The 15,715-nt window shown below is 34.2% G+C and overlaps 2 protein-coding genes across 4 annotated transcripts; both read left to right on the top strand.

Moving 5' to 3' along the window:
• The first annotated feature begins 5,438 nt into the window (after window positions 1-5,438).
• Window positions 5,439-10,378, top strand: LOC111494179 (shaggy-related protein kinase theta-like). Its single transcript, XM_023144056.1, has 13 exons — window positions 5,439-5,923; window positions 6,376-6,660; window positions 6,736-6,828; window positions 7,009-7,068; window positions 7,155-7,427; window positions 7,512-7,586; window positions 8,459-8,515; window positions 8,608-8,748; window positions 8,885-8,935; window positions 9,031-9,126; window positions 9,245-9,328; window positions 9,777-9,879; window positions 9,954-10,378. The coding sequence occupies exons 1-13, from the start codon at window positions 5,861-5,863 to the stop codon at window positions 10,013-10,015; spliced, it is 1,443 nt and encodes a 480-aa protein (XP_022999824.1). The 5' UTR covers window positions 5,439-5,860; the 3' UTR covers window positions 10,016-10,378.
• Window positions 10,379-11,269: 891 nt separating this feature from the next.
• LOC111494188 lies at window positions 11,270-15,243 on the top strand. Of its 3 annotated transcripts, none has more exons than XM_023144066.1 (7): window positions 11,270-11,360; window positions 11,965-12,294; window positions 12,423-12,516; window positions 13,494-13,615; window positions 13,706-13,843; window positions 14,652-14,750; window positions 14,978-15,243. In XM_023144066.1, the coding sequence occupies exons 2-7, from the start codon at window positions 11,974-11,976 to the stop codon at window positions 15,026-15,028; spliced, it is 825 nt and encodes a 274-aa protein (XP_022999834.1). In that variant the 5' UTR covers window positions 11,270-11,360; window positions 11,965-11,973; the 3' UTR covers window positions 15,029-15,243. The 3 variants fall into 3 exon arrangements, with proteins under 3 accessions (XP_022999834.1, XP_022999835.1, XP_022999833.1); XM_023144067.1 differs by lacking the exon at window positions 11,270-11,360 and adding an exon at window positions 11,372-11,505; XM_023144065.1 differs by lacking the exon at window positions 11,270-11,360 and adding an exon at window positions 11,379-11,498.
• The last annotated feature ends 472 nt before the right edge of the window (window positions 15,244-15,715 follow it).

Genomic DNA, 15,715 nt, shown 5'->3' with positions numbered 1-15,715 from the left:
TACTCGAGCCACATTTTGACGACGTAATGCAATTATTTATGGATGTTTTTAATTTAAATGTTTATTTATTTTTATTTAGTCTTTCGTCGAGTCGTTTAAAGATACGCAAGTCTATGACAGTATTTTAAGATAAGAGTTATATTATGAAAAGTTTAAATAAAGTATTTCGACATTTTATTTTCATATCTTCAAACACGTAACTCAGTGTAAACTCTTTTAGAACATAATCCAAATAGAGGGTCTAAATTAATGCTTTTAAGTGATATAACTTCAAAAATTAGAAATATAAATATTGATATGTTTGAATCAACTTGAATATAGCTCAACTAATCTATTCTATTAAGAGCGGTTTTTAATTTATTTTTTTCCCTAACCATTTTTGGATGAAGAAACACAGGGCGTGTTTATAATTAATGAACTTTTTTTTTTCTTGGTGGGCTGTGGAATTATTGAGCTTAGGGTTCATGTGGAAGTCTATATGGGTTTCTCTTCTTCTTCTCCATTATTGTTGGAGGGTTAGGTTTAGGGTTTTATTTAGCCCACCATGCCTCATACCTAATACAGTCTCGATCACCTCTCTGTCTTTTTCTCATCCAATTATTGTACCATAAAAATAATAATAACACGTTTTTGTGTTCGGCCATGTTTTGAAGGTGTTATGAAATTTTTTAAATATAATGTAATTTTTTCAACATCTAACAAATAATGGAGAAGAACCCTCGTAAATACTCGTAGATATCTCAAGACAAGAATACTTATTGAGATTTGAATCACTCAACAAGTAAGATCGATCCGATCAAGTTTGAATGATTCTAATTATACAATCTAAACTACATAAATCATTTTTCTAAAATATATAGACAATGGACTCGTACAATTATTGAGTTTGATACATTTGTGATGATATTTTAATTTGTTGATATTATATATCTTAGTTGGTACGAGTATAGAGTTGCTCCCTTTGTATTTATGATTAAACTTACTTTGAACGGTGCTTGATTTAGGTACGATTTTATGGTTTAACGGCCGTTTTTGTTGAATGTAAAGGAAAGGTACACATTATTGATGGTTGATGGGCTAGCAGTAGACCCAACCACGACTTCGTGGTCACGTTTTTCATATCGACATTCGTAAGTGTTTCTATTGTAAATTGTGATTCAATTTCATTTTGGCCCCTTAATTACAATCGTGCACTACCTTCATCTAGAGTTCATTGGAGGCAAAGTCTCGGCAGTGGGACATTGGACGTAAGGGGTTCTTCAACGTAGAGAATGTTACTAGTTTGCATGCAATACTAAAGGAACAATAATGCATGGTAAAGTATTGAGCGTAGGGTTTTCGCCACTTCTATCATATGCATCTCTCTGGTGGTCATGTCATTTGAGGTTGCGTACAAACAACTATCGAGGGATTCCCACAGAGAGGTTGCATTTGAAGTTAGCTTTTGTTCCGTCGAAGTTCTGTTTACTTGACCCGACCCTCCATCGAATGGCGTCCATTCATGTCCTGCGATCTAAACCCGAAAATAAAGGGTTGGGTTGTGAAACAATTTTGGGTTGAGTTGGTTTACCAATCCAACCGATTCAAATTCTTGGGTTGGTCCGAAAATTTTCCTCAACACGACCCATGCACACCCCATAATTAATGCTTAGATTTAAGAAAAAAAAACTTTTAAAATAGCTTTTATCGTGAGCATATAGACAAAACCATCGATGCCACGTTTTAGATGATCTACAAGGTTTAGATAGATAGTTTCAAGTCATAATTGGCGATAAAACTTTTCTTGAACATTTTTTTTAGATCAAGAGTATTAATGCTACTTTTAAAATTTTATGAGTATTTTTTTTAATATATGTACGTGTGTATATATATATATATATATATATATATATATATATATATATATATGAGTTGCTTCTAAATTTACATGCAATTTGGCACATGGATACATCTCTTTCAATTTATAATTACTTAACCTTCTCCATTGGGTTCCTTTTCAAGAGAGTTAAGATGTCAATATCAATCTCTCTTTTACAAATTTTTTTAGAGTGCGACTTCTCACAAGTGTTTGACATATATATGCGTATTAATTTCATAGCCCTTCAAAGTTCAATGTATCAAATAAGAGAGATGCTAGAGTTCCCTACTTCAATTGTGATGTTTTTTCTGTAATAATTGCTATCGTTATCTGAGTAACGACCTTATTTTTTCAACCTAGATAGATTAGGGTCATTACGATATTCATGTTTGTGATATTTTCAAATCCATCGGAAAAACATTGGGAGATAAAAATTTATTCCGAAGAGAATTAAAAACTTTTATTTAAGATCCCAATAAAAATATTAAAAAAAAAATTGAAATACCATAGATGTGTAAATAAGTTGAAACCATCTCCTAACATAACATCACGAACAAATGTGTTTAAAAGTACAAAATAACATGAAAGTATTTAGGTTATTTACGTTATGGTATGAGAACGATATGATGTAGGTTATGGTATGATATATGTGATTATTGATATGGTTATAATTTGATATAATGTGAACCTGGAAGTATGAAAACGTTATGATATGACATATGTATGCAATTTGAACGATATGATGCGATTGACATGCAAAACGACGAACTAGCATGAAATACAACACCGGCATTTGCATGCAAGATACGATAAATGATATGATAAACTATATGAGAAATGACATGGGAAATGATAGGAATAAAACACTAGAGGGGTTGTATTGAATAATAATGAAAATGAAAAAATGTTGGGACCTCATGCATTATTGTGTATTCATGCATTGAGGGATACCCCTATTCCTTCATGATAGTATAGACGTGTACACTACTAGACAGGGGGGACGTTCATTATGTTTATCATAATGATGTCGTGACGGTCGCTATTCCTAACAAGTGTCCGACATCAATAGCTCCCGGAGAATGCTTGCTAGACCAGAAAGGGGACCCAGGAGGTGTGCAAACTAACCGGTGGGTCCACACTCGCATATGTGAACCCGGTGTAGGAAAATTAAGTTCACATCCCAATTGCCCGTCAAGATAGCCCTCATAGGAAGATAGACTGTTATGATATGTTTCATTCATAAAATTGGATGTGTTTGCATTTAACCTCAATAGTGGGGTCACATGCTACTTCTATTTCAGGTAAAGGCAAAGCATCCTTGTACGGTTGGCTAACAACGGTATCGCAATTTGAGATCATGACACAAGCATAGGGTAGTCACATTTATTTTTTTTACACTTAGGCTATAATAGAATGTTTTTAATTTAAATATTTATTTATTTCATTTAATTTATTGTTATGCCGTTTTAAAAATATGTTCGAACACGTAAGTCCATGACTGTGTTTTATGATAAAAGCTTATGTTATAAAAAATTTAAATGAAGTATTTCTGCATTCAATGTTTATGATGTGTATGCAGTAGCGACCTTAGATTAAGTAGAAAATTTAGGATCGTTACATAAAATTACGATCTAACTTTTAAGACTGTTATGAAAATTAAAATTATTTTACATGTGGATACGTATGATTTTTTAAAATAATTAAGAAAAACAACCCGACAACTTATTCCAACCCTAAGTAGAGATTTGCTTGGATTGCGAACTCTATCCAGGTTGTTCGAGTTAGTTCAAAAGCATAGCGAGTTCAAAATTATTATTTTAAAAATTTTAAACTCTTTTGTAGAATAAAAGTTGAAAATAATAATAATAATTTTATTTAAGTATTTTAAAATTTCTTTTTTGTTTTTACGATCGTACCAAAGTGTTTTTGAAAATTAAAAACTATTTTAAGAACACAACTAAAAATGTGACCTTTTTTAAAATAAAGGCCACCAAATCTTTTTATTTTTATTTTCTTTTTTCAAAATTTGTCCGATCATGGCCCCTTTCATGTTATTAGTTTAGCCCATAAAGGAAGCCCATTTAACGGGAAAGCCCATATAGATTGTAGCCCATTTGTTCAGTTAGCCCACACACATTTAGGCCCATTTTTAAATTATTTATTAAAAAGGTGTTGCCTTTTTTTAAAAACATGCTTGTAATTTGAAATCTAATAAAATAACCTTGGGTTTAATTAAATTTCCAAACTAAATTTAAGGAATTGAGACTTAAATAAAACAAAACACTCATCCAACCATTCAAAAATTTATAACTTAATTAACCCGATGGATCTTTTCACTTAGCTACTAAGTTTGTGTTCTTGTATTACGATCGCACTTTTTTCGGCAATAGGATAGTGATTATATGACACTTGTTATAACCTATCGAATAAGCCAGCTATGTAAAAATCGTAATTCACAGACAATTCATATATGTCAATAGTAGACATAATTTCATCAAACAGTCCAACACAAAGAAAATACAATATAAAATAATACAACATGAAAGAAATAAAAAGGTTTAATAAATTATCAACATGTGACCATAGATGACACGTCGAACAAGCATAAATGTGACACTAAACAAATGAGTGAGAGTTCGACGTTGTGTGAGCCAAACTAGCCAGATTAACACATGAGTTTTCTAAAAACTAAATTAGAATTTATTGTTTATTAATTTATTTTCATAATTTTTTATTATTTATTGTCCTACTATTCTTTAAAATAATTTAAAACTATTGAAATGTAATTTTTCAAAATAGAGTGAAATTGAATTGTAAGATTTAATAAATAAATTAATATTTTATTTTTATAATAACAAATATAGTGAAATTAAATTATTTTTGTGGTTGTGCTGAGTTCCTTCTTTAACTTAAAAAAATATCAATTAAATTTACATAATAAATTTAAACATCCAAATAAATAATTTAATTTATTTTGGAAGGTATATTAAAAGTAATAAAATTTATTTTTTTTTTCTATAAAATAAAAGGTATTAATACTGCTAGTATTTGTATTTGAAATATGGTACTAACCATAGGTGGGTATTATTTTTTAAAATTCTTAAAAAAAATAAAAATATTGATAAAAATTTAAAAGTTGAAAAATATATATTTTTTTTGGAAACAAGGGATTATTCATATTTAAAGTCGATGGGTATTGTTGTAATTTTAAAAAAGGATATATTTAAAATAAAATATAAAGTTTAGAAATATTGTTAATATTAATTTAATGAAAAGAGTGCAGATCTATTTGGCGTGAAAAAAGAAAGAGGGAAATAGAGAGGGTGCAAAATGCAAATGAATTCAAAAAGTGTAGCGGCTAAAATTAAAACGGTCATATAATGGTCCCCACCCGAATATTCCGTGGAATCCAACAACTCAAATTTGTAAAAAGGAGAGGGGAGGAGGGGCAAAATGGGAAAATAAGGTCACCGGAAAACCACATAATGTGGCGCATCGAGAACCGGCGACAGATCCTGGTTTGACCGACGTACATTAAAACCCGGCCACGAATGATTGGTTTTCATCCCTCTTTGACCCAACCAAATTTTCGAAAAACGCCATCTCTTCACTTTTTTCCTCTTTTCCCTCTTTTTTAAAACCTAATTTCAACAGTTTCAATTCCCATTCTTTCCCCCTTTCTCTCAATCTCTCTCTTTGTTTGTTCTTCGTTCGTTCGTTTGTTTGTTTGTTTGTTTATTTGTTTTTGGATCCTTTTTTTTTCTTCTGGGGTTCTTCTATTAACGCCTTTAGCAGCTGGAGGAGAGAGAAATTTGTGTTTCTCTCTCTTCTGCTGGATATCCCTTTGGCCTTTTCTTCATTTTTCGTGTTCGTCCATTTCTGAAGAACCTGTGTTTTGTACGGGATTTGTTCGTTGAGGGCGTGGTTTTGTGTTTTATGAGCGATTTGGAGTTTCAATCTTTCTGTTCGGTGTGAGAGGACTTTGCAATATCAATAATCGCTATGAATATGATGCGTCGGCTTAAGAGCATTGCTTCTGGAAGGACTTCGATTTCTTCTGACCCTGTGAGTATAGCTTTCATTTTAATTTTGCTTTTGGGAAATCGGAGTTCGGATTGGGGAATTTTTGGGCGTTTGAATTCCTCGATCGCGATTACCAACTGGGAAGTTGCCTGATTTATACGTAACGTTCGTTTTCCTTCTCATTTTCTTCGAATTTTGATTTAATTGCTATATCTGTCGTTTTCATCCCATAATTGTTCATAAGAAAATAAAGCTTGTATTGATGTTACCCGGTAACTTGGTTCCTCTGATTTATTTTTTTTTTTTTTTTTTTTTTTCCAATATAGTGTGTTCTATATATGAAAATCATTCGATAGGCTACTTGGTGATCTGTGTTTAAGATCTATATAACATGGTGGAACGTTATGCATAATTGAGATACTCTTAATGCTGTGCTATTATGATGTTTTTGTTTTCATTAATTTTGATCTTTTCTTACTAATGTGTATTTTAAGGGTGGAGATCTTGGAACTAAGCGAGCTAAAGTTGATCAAGAAACTGAACAAAAGATCGATGGGGTTTCGGACGATGTCGGAAGAGTTGCCACTGGTTTAGAGTCGAATTTGGCTTCAACTTCTTTGGATAATGCTGCAAGCACATCAAACATTTCATCAACAGCTGGTGTAGAGAAATCTAACAATTCTTCAAAAGCTAGAGCAGAGAAATCTGGTGTTGATAATCTTCCAAGAGAAATGCGTGAAATGAGAATTATAGATGAGAAATCCAACCATGATGAAAAGGTTAAATATTGCTATGTCAAATTGTTGAAACCATAAACAAGTATTGAGATTCTGTTTGCTATGCTTATGTTTTAGGATTTGGAACCTTCTATCGTGAATGGCAATGGAACCGAAGCTGGTCAGGTAATCGCTACAATTGTAGGTGGTCGAAATGGAAGACCAAAGCAGGTGACTTTTAAATATCTGCTTATCATATTTCATTTGATGCAACTAAAGCTCTCGATTGCTTAGAATGTTATGACATATATTTCGTTGTAGCATTTTCAATCAAATCATATGGTGTCTGATTCCCTGTAATTGAGGTCTAATTGTTTGAAAATTTTCTTTGCTATTGTCATTTTGTTGCAGACAATCTCCTATATGGCAGAGCGAGTGGTCGGTACAGGTTCTTTTGGTGTTGTCTTTCAGGTATTTGATTATGTTGTGTTTGTTTTCGTTCTTTTTAAATCCCGAGGTTGGTGCAACTTTTGAAATCATGTGTACATTGTTAATAGGCCAAGTGTTTGGAAACAAATGAAGCTGTTGCAATCAAGAAGGTGCTGCAAGATAAGAGATATAAGAACAGGGAGCTCCAGATTATGCGCATACTTGAACATCCTAACGTAGTTCAACTAAAGCATTGTTTCTTTTCCACTACTGACAAAGAGGAGCTGTACCTCAACCTTGTCCTGGAGTATATATCTGAAACTGTTTACAAGGTTTCTAAGCATTATAGCAGGATGCACAGGAGTATGCCCATTATTTATGTTCAGCTTTATACGTATCAGGTGAACTTTTCAATCGATTTGTTTTTGTTATTGCATTTGGCTGTTGCGATCCTAATGTAGTAACTTTTGTTCTCACTTTTTCAGATTTGCCGGGCACTAAATTACTTGCATCATGTTGTAGGGGTATGTCACCGTGATATTAAGCCACAGAATCTATTGGTAGGTCTTTTTCGCTTTATCCACCGTCCTATGTTCTTTTTATCAGTTGTGTTCTGAGCTTGTTTGTTTGTTTTTTCCCCTCATAGAAAAACCAAACCTAAACTAACTATATAGAAAGGGCTCAAATTTGAAAGATAGGGCCTAATGGATGATTATAGAACTCCATATAAATAGTTGCCCGCCAATGCATTGAAAATTAGCAAGGAACTCCTCGAGCTAGAAAGTTCAAATTGCCGCTGTGATATCCCACATCGGTTGGGGAGAAGAACAAAATCCCCATCGGTTGGGGAGAAGAACAAAAATCCCCCCTTTATAAGGGTGTGGAAACCTCTCTCTAGCAGACCGTTTTGAAAACCTTGAAGGTAAGTCCAAAAGGGAAAGTCCGAAGATTGTCATATCTGTTAGTGGTGGGCTTGGGCTGTTAGAGTCGCTCTCCTGAAGGAATAGATAAAGGCTAAGGGAAATAGAATCTCCATAAAACGGCAATCCCTGCTACAAGCGAAGGCGAATAACGCTTCAAAGATGTGCTCTTATGGGGAAACTGTTCGTACAAACGGTATTGTATTTTGAAAAATTTTCGATCATTATGGGTTGGCCTATTGGTCATAATGGTCGCGAGGAAATAAAAAGGAATGAGTTCAATACAGGGTGGCCATCTACATAGGAGTTCATGTAGGGTCAAGTGGTTATCCAGTGAGATTAATTGAGATACATGCACAAGCTGACCCGACCACTTATTGACTACAAGGGGATCTAACTGAGAAAAACACTGCATGCATTGCATGCTATTTTCACATGTATGGCTGCATATGCTAGCCAAAGGTAGTCATCTTTTACCTGCTGCTTATTTTTTTTTCTGCTCAATTGTGCAGGTTAATCCTCATACTCATCAACTAAAGATATGTGATTTTGGGAGTGCAAAGATGTTGGTATGCATTCATTGCTGAATTTGGATGTGATTCCTTATCTGTTGAAATTTATTAATTTAATGATCTGATGGAATCTAATTTCTCGATTTCAGATGCCCGGGGAGCCTAACATATCGTATATTTGTTCACGGTATTATAGGGCCCCAGAACTCATATTTGGGGCAACAGAGTATACAAATGCCATAGATATGTGGTCCGTAGGTTGTGTGATGGCTGAGCTTCTTTTAGGACAGGTAGGTCTTCACTTAAGTTTGCTGCCTTAAATATGTTGTACGGCATCATCTAACTCATATGGACTCGTTAATAGAGTTATTTCGACACCATTTTGTTCCTCTTTCTGATGAACCATGGACAATTATATGTTTGCAGCCTCTTTTTCCTGGTGAAAGTGGTGTCGATCAATTGGTGGAGATCATCAAGGTATGGCTAATTTCCTGTTCGACGTTGAAAAAATTACGAGACTTGCATATTTTTTTCTGTTCCGTTTCTGATTTCTATTTCTTCCCTTGGATTAGATTTTGGGAACCCCAACCAGAGAGGAAATCAAGTGCATGAACCCGAACTATACAGAATTCAAATTTCCTCAGATTAAAGCACACCCGTGGCATAAGGTCTCTTGTATTTTCGTCTAGAATTTTGTAGCCATTTCTTTTGATTCAACCTTTTTTTTTAATGCTATTAGTATTGTTATGAGGGTACATATCTCATTCCAAGCTCTGTATTCTCCAGATATTTCACATGAGAATGCCTGCTGAAGCCATCGACCTTGTGTCGAGATTGCTCCAGTATTCGCCCAACCTACGTTTCACCGCGGTAAGAACAATGACTTTTCTTTGCAATTGCAAACGCTGTTATTTCCTTAGCTGGTTGTGTTCCGATCTTTTAGAGACTAAAAGCGTTTTTTGAATTAACTTGGTTTTGTTTTTGGAATATGGCTAAGAATTCAAAAGGTAGGTTAGTAAAGAAATTGTGAGGAAACAAGCACGATTTCATAAACAGAAATCGTTATTAGGTGGGACCGGACCTACATGTTTGGTATCTGAGTTCTTGCTTTTTCTTTGTCCCAAAGTTCTGATTCCTGTATTATTTGATTTTTGAATTTTGTTGAATAGTAGCATTCAGTGTCTGCCATTCCGTTTATGCTATCTAAAGGTTGACTGAATAATGAGATGACATTAATGAGTATCATTATAAGAGAGACCATAGGTTTGAAAAAGAATGGATATCAATCTAACAATTAAGTGGCCTTGTTTCATTGCAGTTGGAGGCTTGTGCACACCCGTTCTTCGACGATTTAAGAGATCCGAATGCCTGTTTACCTAACGGTCACTCGCTACCGCCATTGTTCAATTTCACAGCACAAGGTAATCACCATGTTCTGTTCAATGCGTTAACCAGACTATTCTTGTTGGTAGTACTGATCCAAAATTGGTTGCAGAACTTGCTGGTGCATCAGCTGAATTGCGCCATCGCCTCATACCCGAACACATGAGAAATTAAATTAACACGAATATGGGGATATTGTTGATCTTTGGCCAAAACCAACCCCAGAAGATCATCCATCCGTAGTAGATATATCTCCACTGTCATCAACAACCTGCTCGTAACACGGAGAGAAGCGAAGGGTACCCGCACCGGGCAAAGGGAGGCAGCCGTGTGCTGGCTAACAAGGCTGGCCTTAAGTACTAATGTCAATACTCAGCTTCATGGCAGGTGTTATTCTTGACAGTGTATGAGTATCATCTACATTCGGATGAATAGTGCTTCTTGGATGTATGTATACTATTCATTACGAGTTTTGCTTTAGCAGAGAAACAGACAAACCCCCATTCAATTTCTTGCTTATGTGCCAATTTATTATCATCTGTAGCTTTTGCTGCATTTTGAAAAAGAAGTTGATGGCGGAGATTTTTTTAGAGTATTATAATTCAAAATTTGGCTTAGAGTTCAAAGCTCAAAACCAAGTAATGCTTTTTCTTTTTAAAATCCAAACATAACTCAACCCACGAATGATGGTTCGAGCTTAAATTTGTAATGGTTAAATTGGACGGTTTGAGTTGAGCAGTTAAGGTCACATTTGCTAATTGTACCTCTTGAACGTTCCTCTTCAAAATCATCCCTCAATTCTCATTGGTTTGTCACGGATCCAAGCACTTTCTTCATAAAACTCGACCTCCTACCTCCATTCCAACCCTAATCAAACGTCTCCTAAAATCTCGAGGCAACCAACTTAGTTATAAATTTAAAAACCACATTTTAAACCAAACAAACCAAACTAAAACATAGAAGGTATAGTATTATGTTTTTTTTTTCTCGATGGGCAGTTATAACCTTTCAACCCCTTAATTAAGTTTTTTTTTTTTTTACAAAAACAATATTTTCATATATATTTGTTGAATTATAAAATTCATATAAGGACAAAACGGAAAGATTTTAGAACAAAAATTCATTAAAGCTAAATTTTGGTTGAAATTTATGAAGTTATTTTTAATGGTTAATTTTATACAAATTTTGATTTTTTTAAAAAATTAGTGAACGAATTAGCAAAAATTAACGGGTTGCAACGCTTTTAATCATTAACAAATAATTAAATTCATTCAATTCTGTTCTTCTATATTATTAAGTGTTTCAAAATGATCACAGTGAAAAACATTTAAAATAATACATAAAATAATATTAATATCTCTGCATTCATTAGTAGTTTCATTTATCTTTAAAAAAAATAAATTATAAATATATATATATATATTTGCCACAATCTCCCCAATTCCCACCAAAAGGCCAGCGAGCAACGTCAAAAGAATATCGCCTGGATTCTCTTCTTTAAATCCAAAACCACTGCCAGGTACATTTCGTCGACCAATTTTTTCTCCAGTTTTGAATTTAGGTATTTCTGATTTTGATTTGTTCGACTTCCCATTTCGTCACTGTTCGTGTTGGTTCCAAATGAACTGGAGTAATGGCAAGGGAAGGGAAAAGAATGGTTCAATGTTGAGAATCAATTGGTTTTTCTTTGTTCAATTATTGCCAATAAATGTTTTAAATTGTTGTTAATGTTTGAGATTTATAGCTAAAGTTACGTCGAATTCTCTTTCTCGGGAGCCAACTTGTCGGTTGGTTCGTCCGTCTTTGTTTTGGGTGTTTAGAAATTCAGTCTATTTTGACAGTAAAACGTTTGGATTTTTTTATTACGATATTTACTGATCTCAAACTGTGATTTCTGACCCCTGAATTTTGATTTCGCCGTCGTTTGAGTGTAAGTATCACTTGGAAGATTAGTGGTTTTCTGGAAAATATTTTGAACTCTTTCATATGCTATTTGTTATAAGGAGCTGGAGGTGTTGGATAGGGTTGGTTTTTGCTGTTTTGAGCATCTAACTTGTTTTGTGACTAATTCAGGTTTTTATCCAAGAGTGCTGAAGTTTTATCTTATTTTCATGTGTTTAAAGCTTGAAGAAATGTTGATGGGACATACAGAGGGTCTATCACAACGCCAACACTCGAAGGATCTTCTTCTGTCGAATCTTGTATCCGAATTGGATATTGATGAAGCTGCAGATTGTTCTGAACAAATTCTGTATGAAGCGTCTTTTAAGGAATTTGGGAGATACAGTGTTCAATATGACACTATTATATGGTTTTCGATCTCATTGTTGCTGGTTTTAGCTTGGGGTTTTGGGATAATCATGCTACTATATCTTCCATATAGAAGATATGTGCTTCAGAAGGATTATTCGTCACGAAACTTATATGTCACACCTAGAGAAATAGTTTACAAGGTTTACTTTTATGTTATTTGGTTCTCCCTTTAGAAACTGTGAATCTATATATTTTTCAGAAGAAAGAAGGTGGAGGAGGAGTTAATTCTTGTAATCTTTTCTTAACCTGTCTTTTTCTCCCTTTTAAGGTTTCAAGACCTTCATTCATACCTTTCTGGGGTACCACAAAAATTGAGAAGCGTGTTCCTCTTTCCTTAGTGATTGATATCATTATCGAACAAGGTATGCATGCATCCTTCCTCTTGTGATCGTGCTGCTATCGAGTATATAATTTTCTTGATCGTGATTAATTTCTGATAAACAACTTGATATTCTCACTATAAAGATTTCACATGTGTCAGTGCTCTTTTGTACTTTCTTCCTATGCTATATCATTTTTAAATAATAAGTGGCGGTATTTTAATTCGGTACTATATTGAATAATTAATATATCGTGCTAAAAAATCTGGCGAATGATCTGATGTTGAAGTATTGAGAAATTTTGTCCCATGATATTATTATAAGTCACCAACAGAGTGGAAAAAATGAGTGGTTCTTAGCACTTTGATTTCATGCAGTGATGGCCTGTGTTTAAACACTTATTTGTCTTATAATATTTATACATATATATATTTGGTAGTGTTTTAGCCTACTAGGCGTACCTTGACTAATCTCATAAGGCGACTACTTGAACTTATTATATTTGGTTACTAAGTAGTAGACTTGCAACATATTAAATCTCAAATAGATGCGACCATTGTTAACCCGTTCCTTCTGAGCTCTTACTTTTTTCATTGGCCCCAATGACCATTAGAGCAACCTAGGGTGGTTATTTAAACCCTTGTTTGATGCACATAGGATTGTTCAATCTGAAATCATCCACTTTCGACCTCACCCCTGGCATGGAAAGAACAAGGAGGGTTCAAGTATTTCCGTTGGAATGGAAGGGCTTATTTGCTGTTAAAAAACGCAAATATTTTATATGGTGATGGATGTTCTACTCTAACTAAATTGATAATCTTACACCATTTTTGATGAACATATGGTGACTACAAGATGTGGGCACTCAACATAAAGATCCATGTGAACAGCTATCTCGCTCTTTAAATATGATATTTCCTTCAGCTCTAATATTTCATTTTCATTCTCTAACGCACTCAGTAGTGAATGTGTATGACCATATGAAACTGCATGGGTTTATAGTTTTTTCTTCTGTGTAGGTTGCTTACAGTCAGTGTACGGAATCCATACCTTTAGAGTTGAAAGCATAGCACATGGAAAAGCTTCTCGTGTTGATGACCTGCAGGTTCAAGGGATTTCTAACCCTGGTCTCCTGAGAAAGGTTGGTTTGTATTCATCTGTTGACTTGTGCACTATTACTATTCTTTATAGTCGTGGCAGATGAGATGCTCACCTCTTGCATTTCAACCAGATCATCGTAAGAGAAGCTTCAAAAGTTATACAAGATTTTGGCAGAAGTTGGAATAGAACTTCAATTACTGCTGAAGGAGAAAGCTTCCTATCAATGGAGGGACCAACTGTTTTAAAATCTCCATCAAAAGGGTTGAAGGTGTGATATAGCCTTTGCTTTTGATTGTTGCTAGTTTTGAGGCTCCTTTTCTTTTTTCCTTCTCGTACCCCTCTCAATTTAGCGTCCTAAATCAGGGAAAGTACAGGCCTGTGGCTTTGCGAAGTCTGTCAATTGGTATGTTAGATAGAAAGTAGAACAAAAGTGATAATTTTAGATAGAAAGTAGAACAAAAGTGATATGGGCTTTTAAAGAGTCTGTTTCCAAGTTGTGTCAATGCCATTGGACATCATAAAAAAAATCTATGTGAGATCCTACATCGGTTGGGGAGGAGAACGAAACATTCTCTATAAGGGTGTGGAAATCTCTCCCTAGCAGATGCGTTTTAAAGCCCAAAAGGGAAAGTCCAAAGAAGAAAATATCTGCCAGCGGTGGGCTTAGGCTATTATGATCTCTCTGTTGCTACTTGTTTCAGACCTTCAATTCCTTCATTTTCTGTTTCATCTGAAGGCTTTATAAAGATAAATACTTCTTTTTCCATTTTTTAGGCACTCGTAATTTGGCCAACAAATGTACAGTTAAATTGCGATGCCTGTAGGGAAATTCGTTTCTTTGAAGATTATTAATATGCCAACCAAGAAGAAAACTTAAGTAGTCTATCATCTAGATGAAATCTATATACGTATTTGATGATTTATTCACGCTTGTGTATATTTTGTGTTCCTGTCATCTTAGTGCTTTGCCATCTCATCTAGGAGTCATTTATTTACGTTGGATGTCAATCTTCGATATAGCTATGTGTTCTGCCGAGTTCTTGCCTTTCTTATATCTTTTTTTTCCATTTCTGCAGGCTACTAGAACACCACAATATGCGTCGAAGGAGCGTAGAAGTGTATTGTCTCAGGACTTGCTGCTTCAGAAGCTGGAAGAAGTCAATATATCAGTCAAGGTATTATCACTTCTTTTGTTATTACTGTAAGAGATAAGCGGAATTGATGCTTAGTAAGAGGATAATAACTGCTAGCCTGTAGTGGTTGGTGTAAACTAAATTAAAATGAACACAAACAGCTCAAAAAGAGTGTCCTTATTAGATTGCTCAAACTAGATGTATTATCATTCACTTAAATTCTTTATTTCTTCCATTTCTTTCGATTTATTTGTCGACTTCGTGAACAGAAAATCGAGCAGCTTATTAACGAGCCCCACCCTGCCCCTGAAATCAGCTGATGGAAACATCAAATTGGTCTATGAACCTGTTTTGTTAGTTGAAGCTTGAGTGAACAGGGGAAAAGAAATTTGGGAGTGCACTGTGTATGTATAAGGTAGGAAAGTAGCTCTGTATATTATGATGTTTTTGTATTGTATATGGATCCATCTTTTTAGTAATTGATTGAGTGAGACTGAGCTTTGTTTGCCATGCAAATGGACAATGAGTTGCAAAACTGTTTGAGCATTCATTCTTTTGTCTAGAGTTTTCACACGAGTTGGTGTTTTTGTTTAGTACCACGGTCATTTAACTTATGTCTAACTATTAGTTTGAGTAACTTATGTCTAACTATTAGTTTGAGTGACGGCCAAGTTGAATATAGCTTAACTAGTTAGATATATATACTCGTTGTTCAAGAGCAGATCATTTAACTTTATGTCTAACTATTAGTTTGAGTGACGATTAACTTAAATATAGCTCTACTAGTTAGACAAATATTATACATTTTTTAACTAATCAGTTCAATAAATTAAAGTCTATTGAAAGATCGATAAAAAAAAGATCGAACAATTGTGTTTGATATCACGTTGTTGAACTCTCATACATTTGGATTTGTTCTAAACCCACAAAATCAATACAAATAGAATTCTTTCGATCAAATTTCTTTTGGAATTTTATGGATTTTTTTTTTTTTTTTTTTTTTTTTA

This window comes from Cucurbita maxima, unplaced genomic scaffold (assembly GCF_002738345.1).
Source record: "Cucurbita maxima cultivar Rimu unplaced genomic scaffold, Cmax_1.0 Cma_Scf00020, whole genome shotgun sequence".
Lineage (NCBI taxonomy): Eukaryota > Viridiplantae > Streptophyta > Magnoliopsida > Cucurbitales > Cucurbitaceae > Cucurbita > Cucurbita maxima.
Note: the sequence above shows the minus strand (reverse complement) of the source record. Positions and strands in the feature narration are given on the sequence as shown.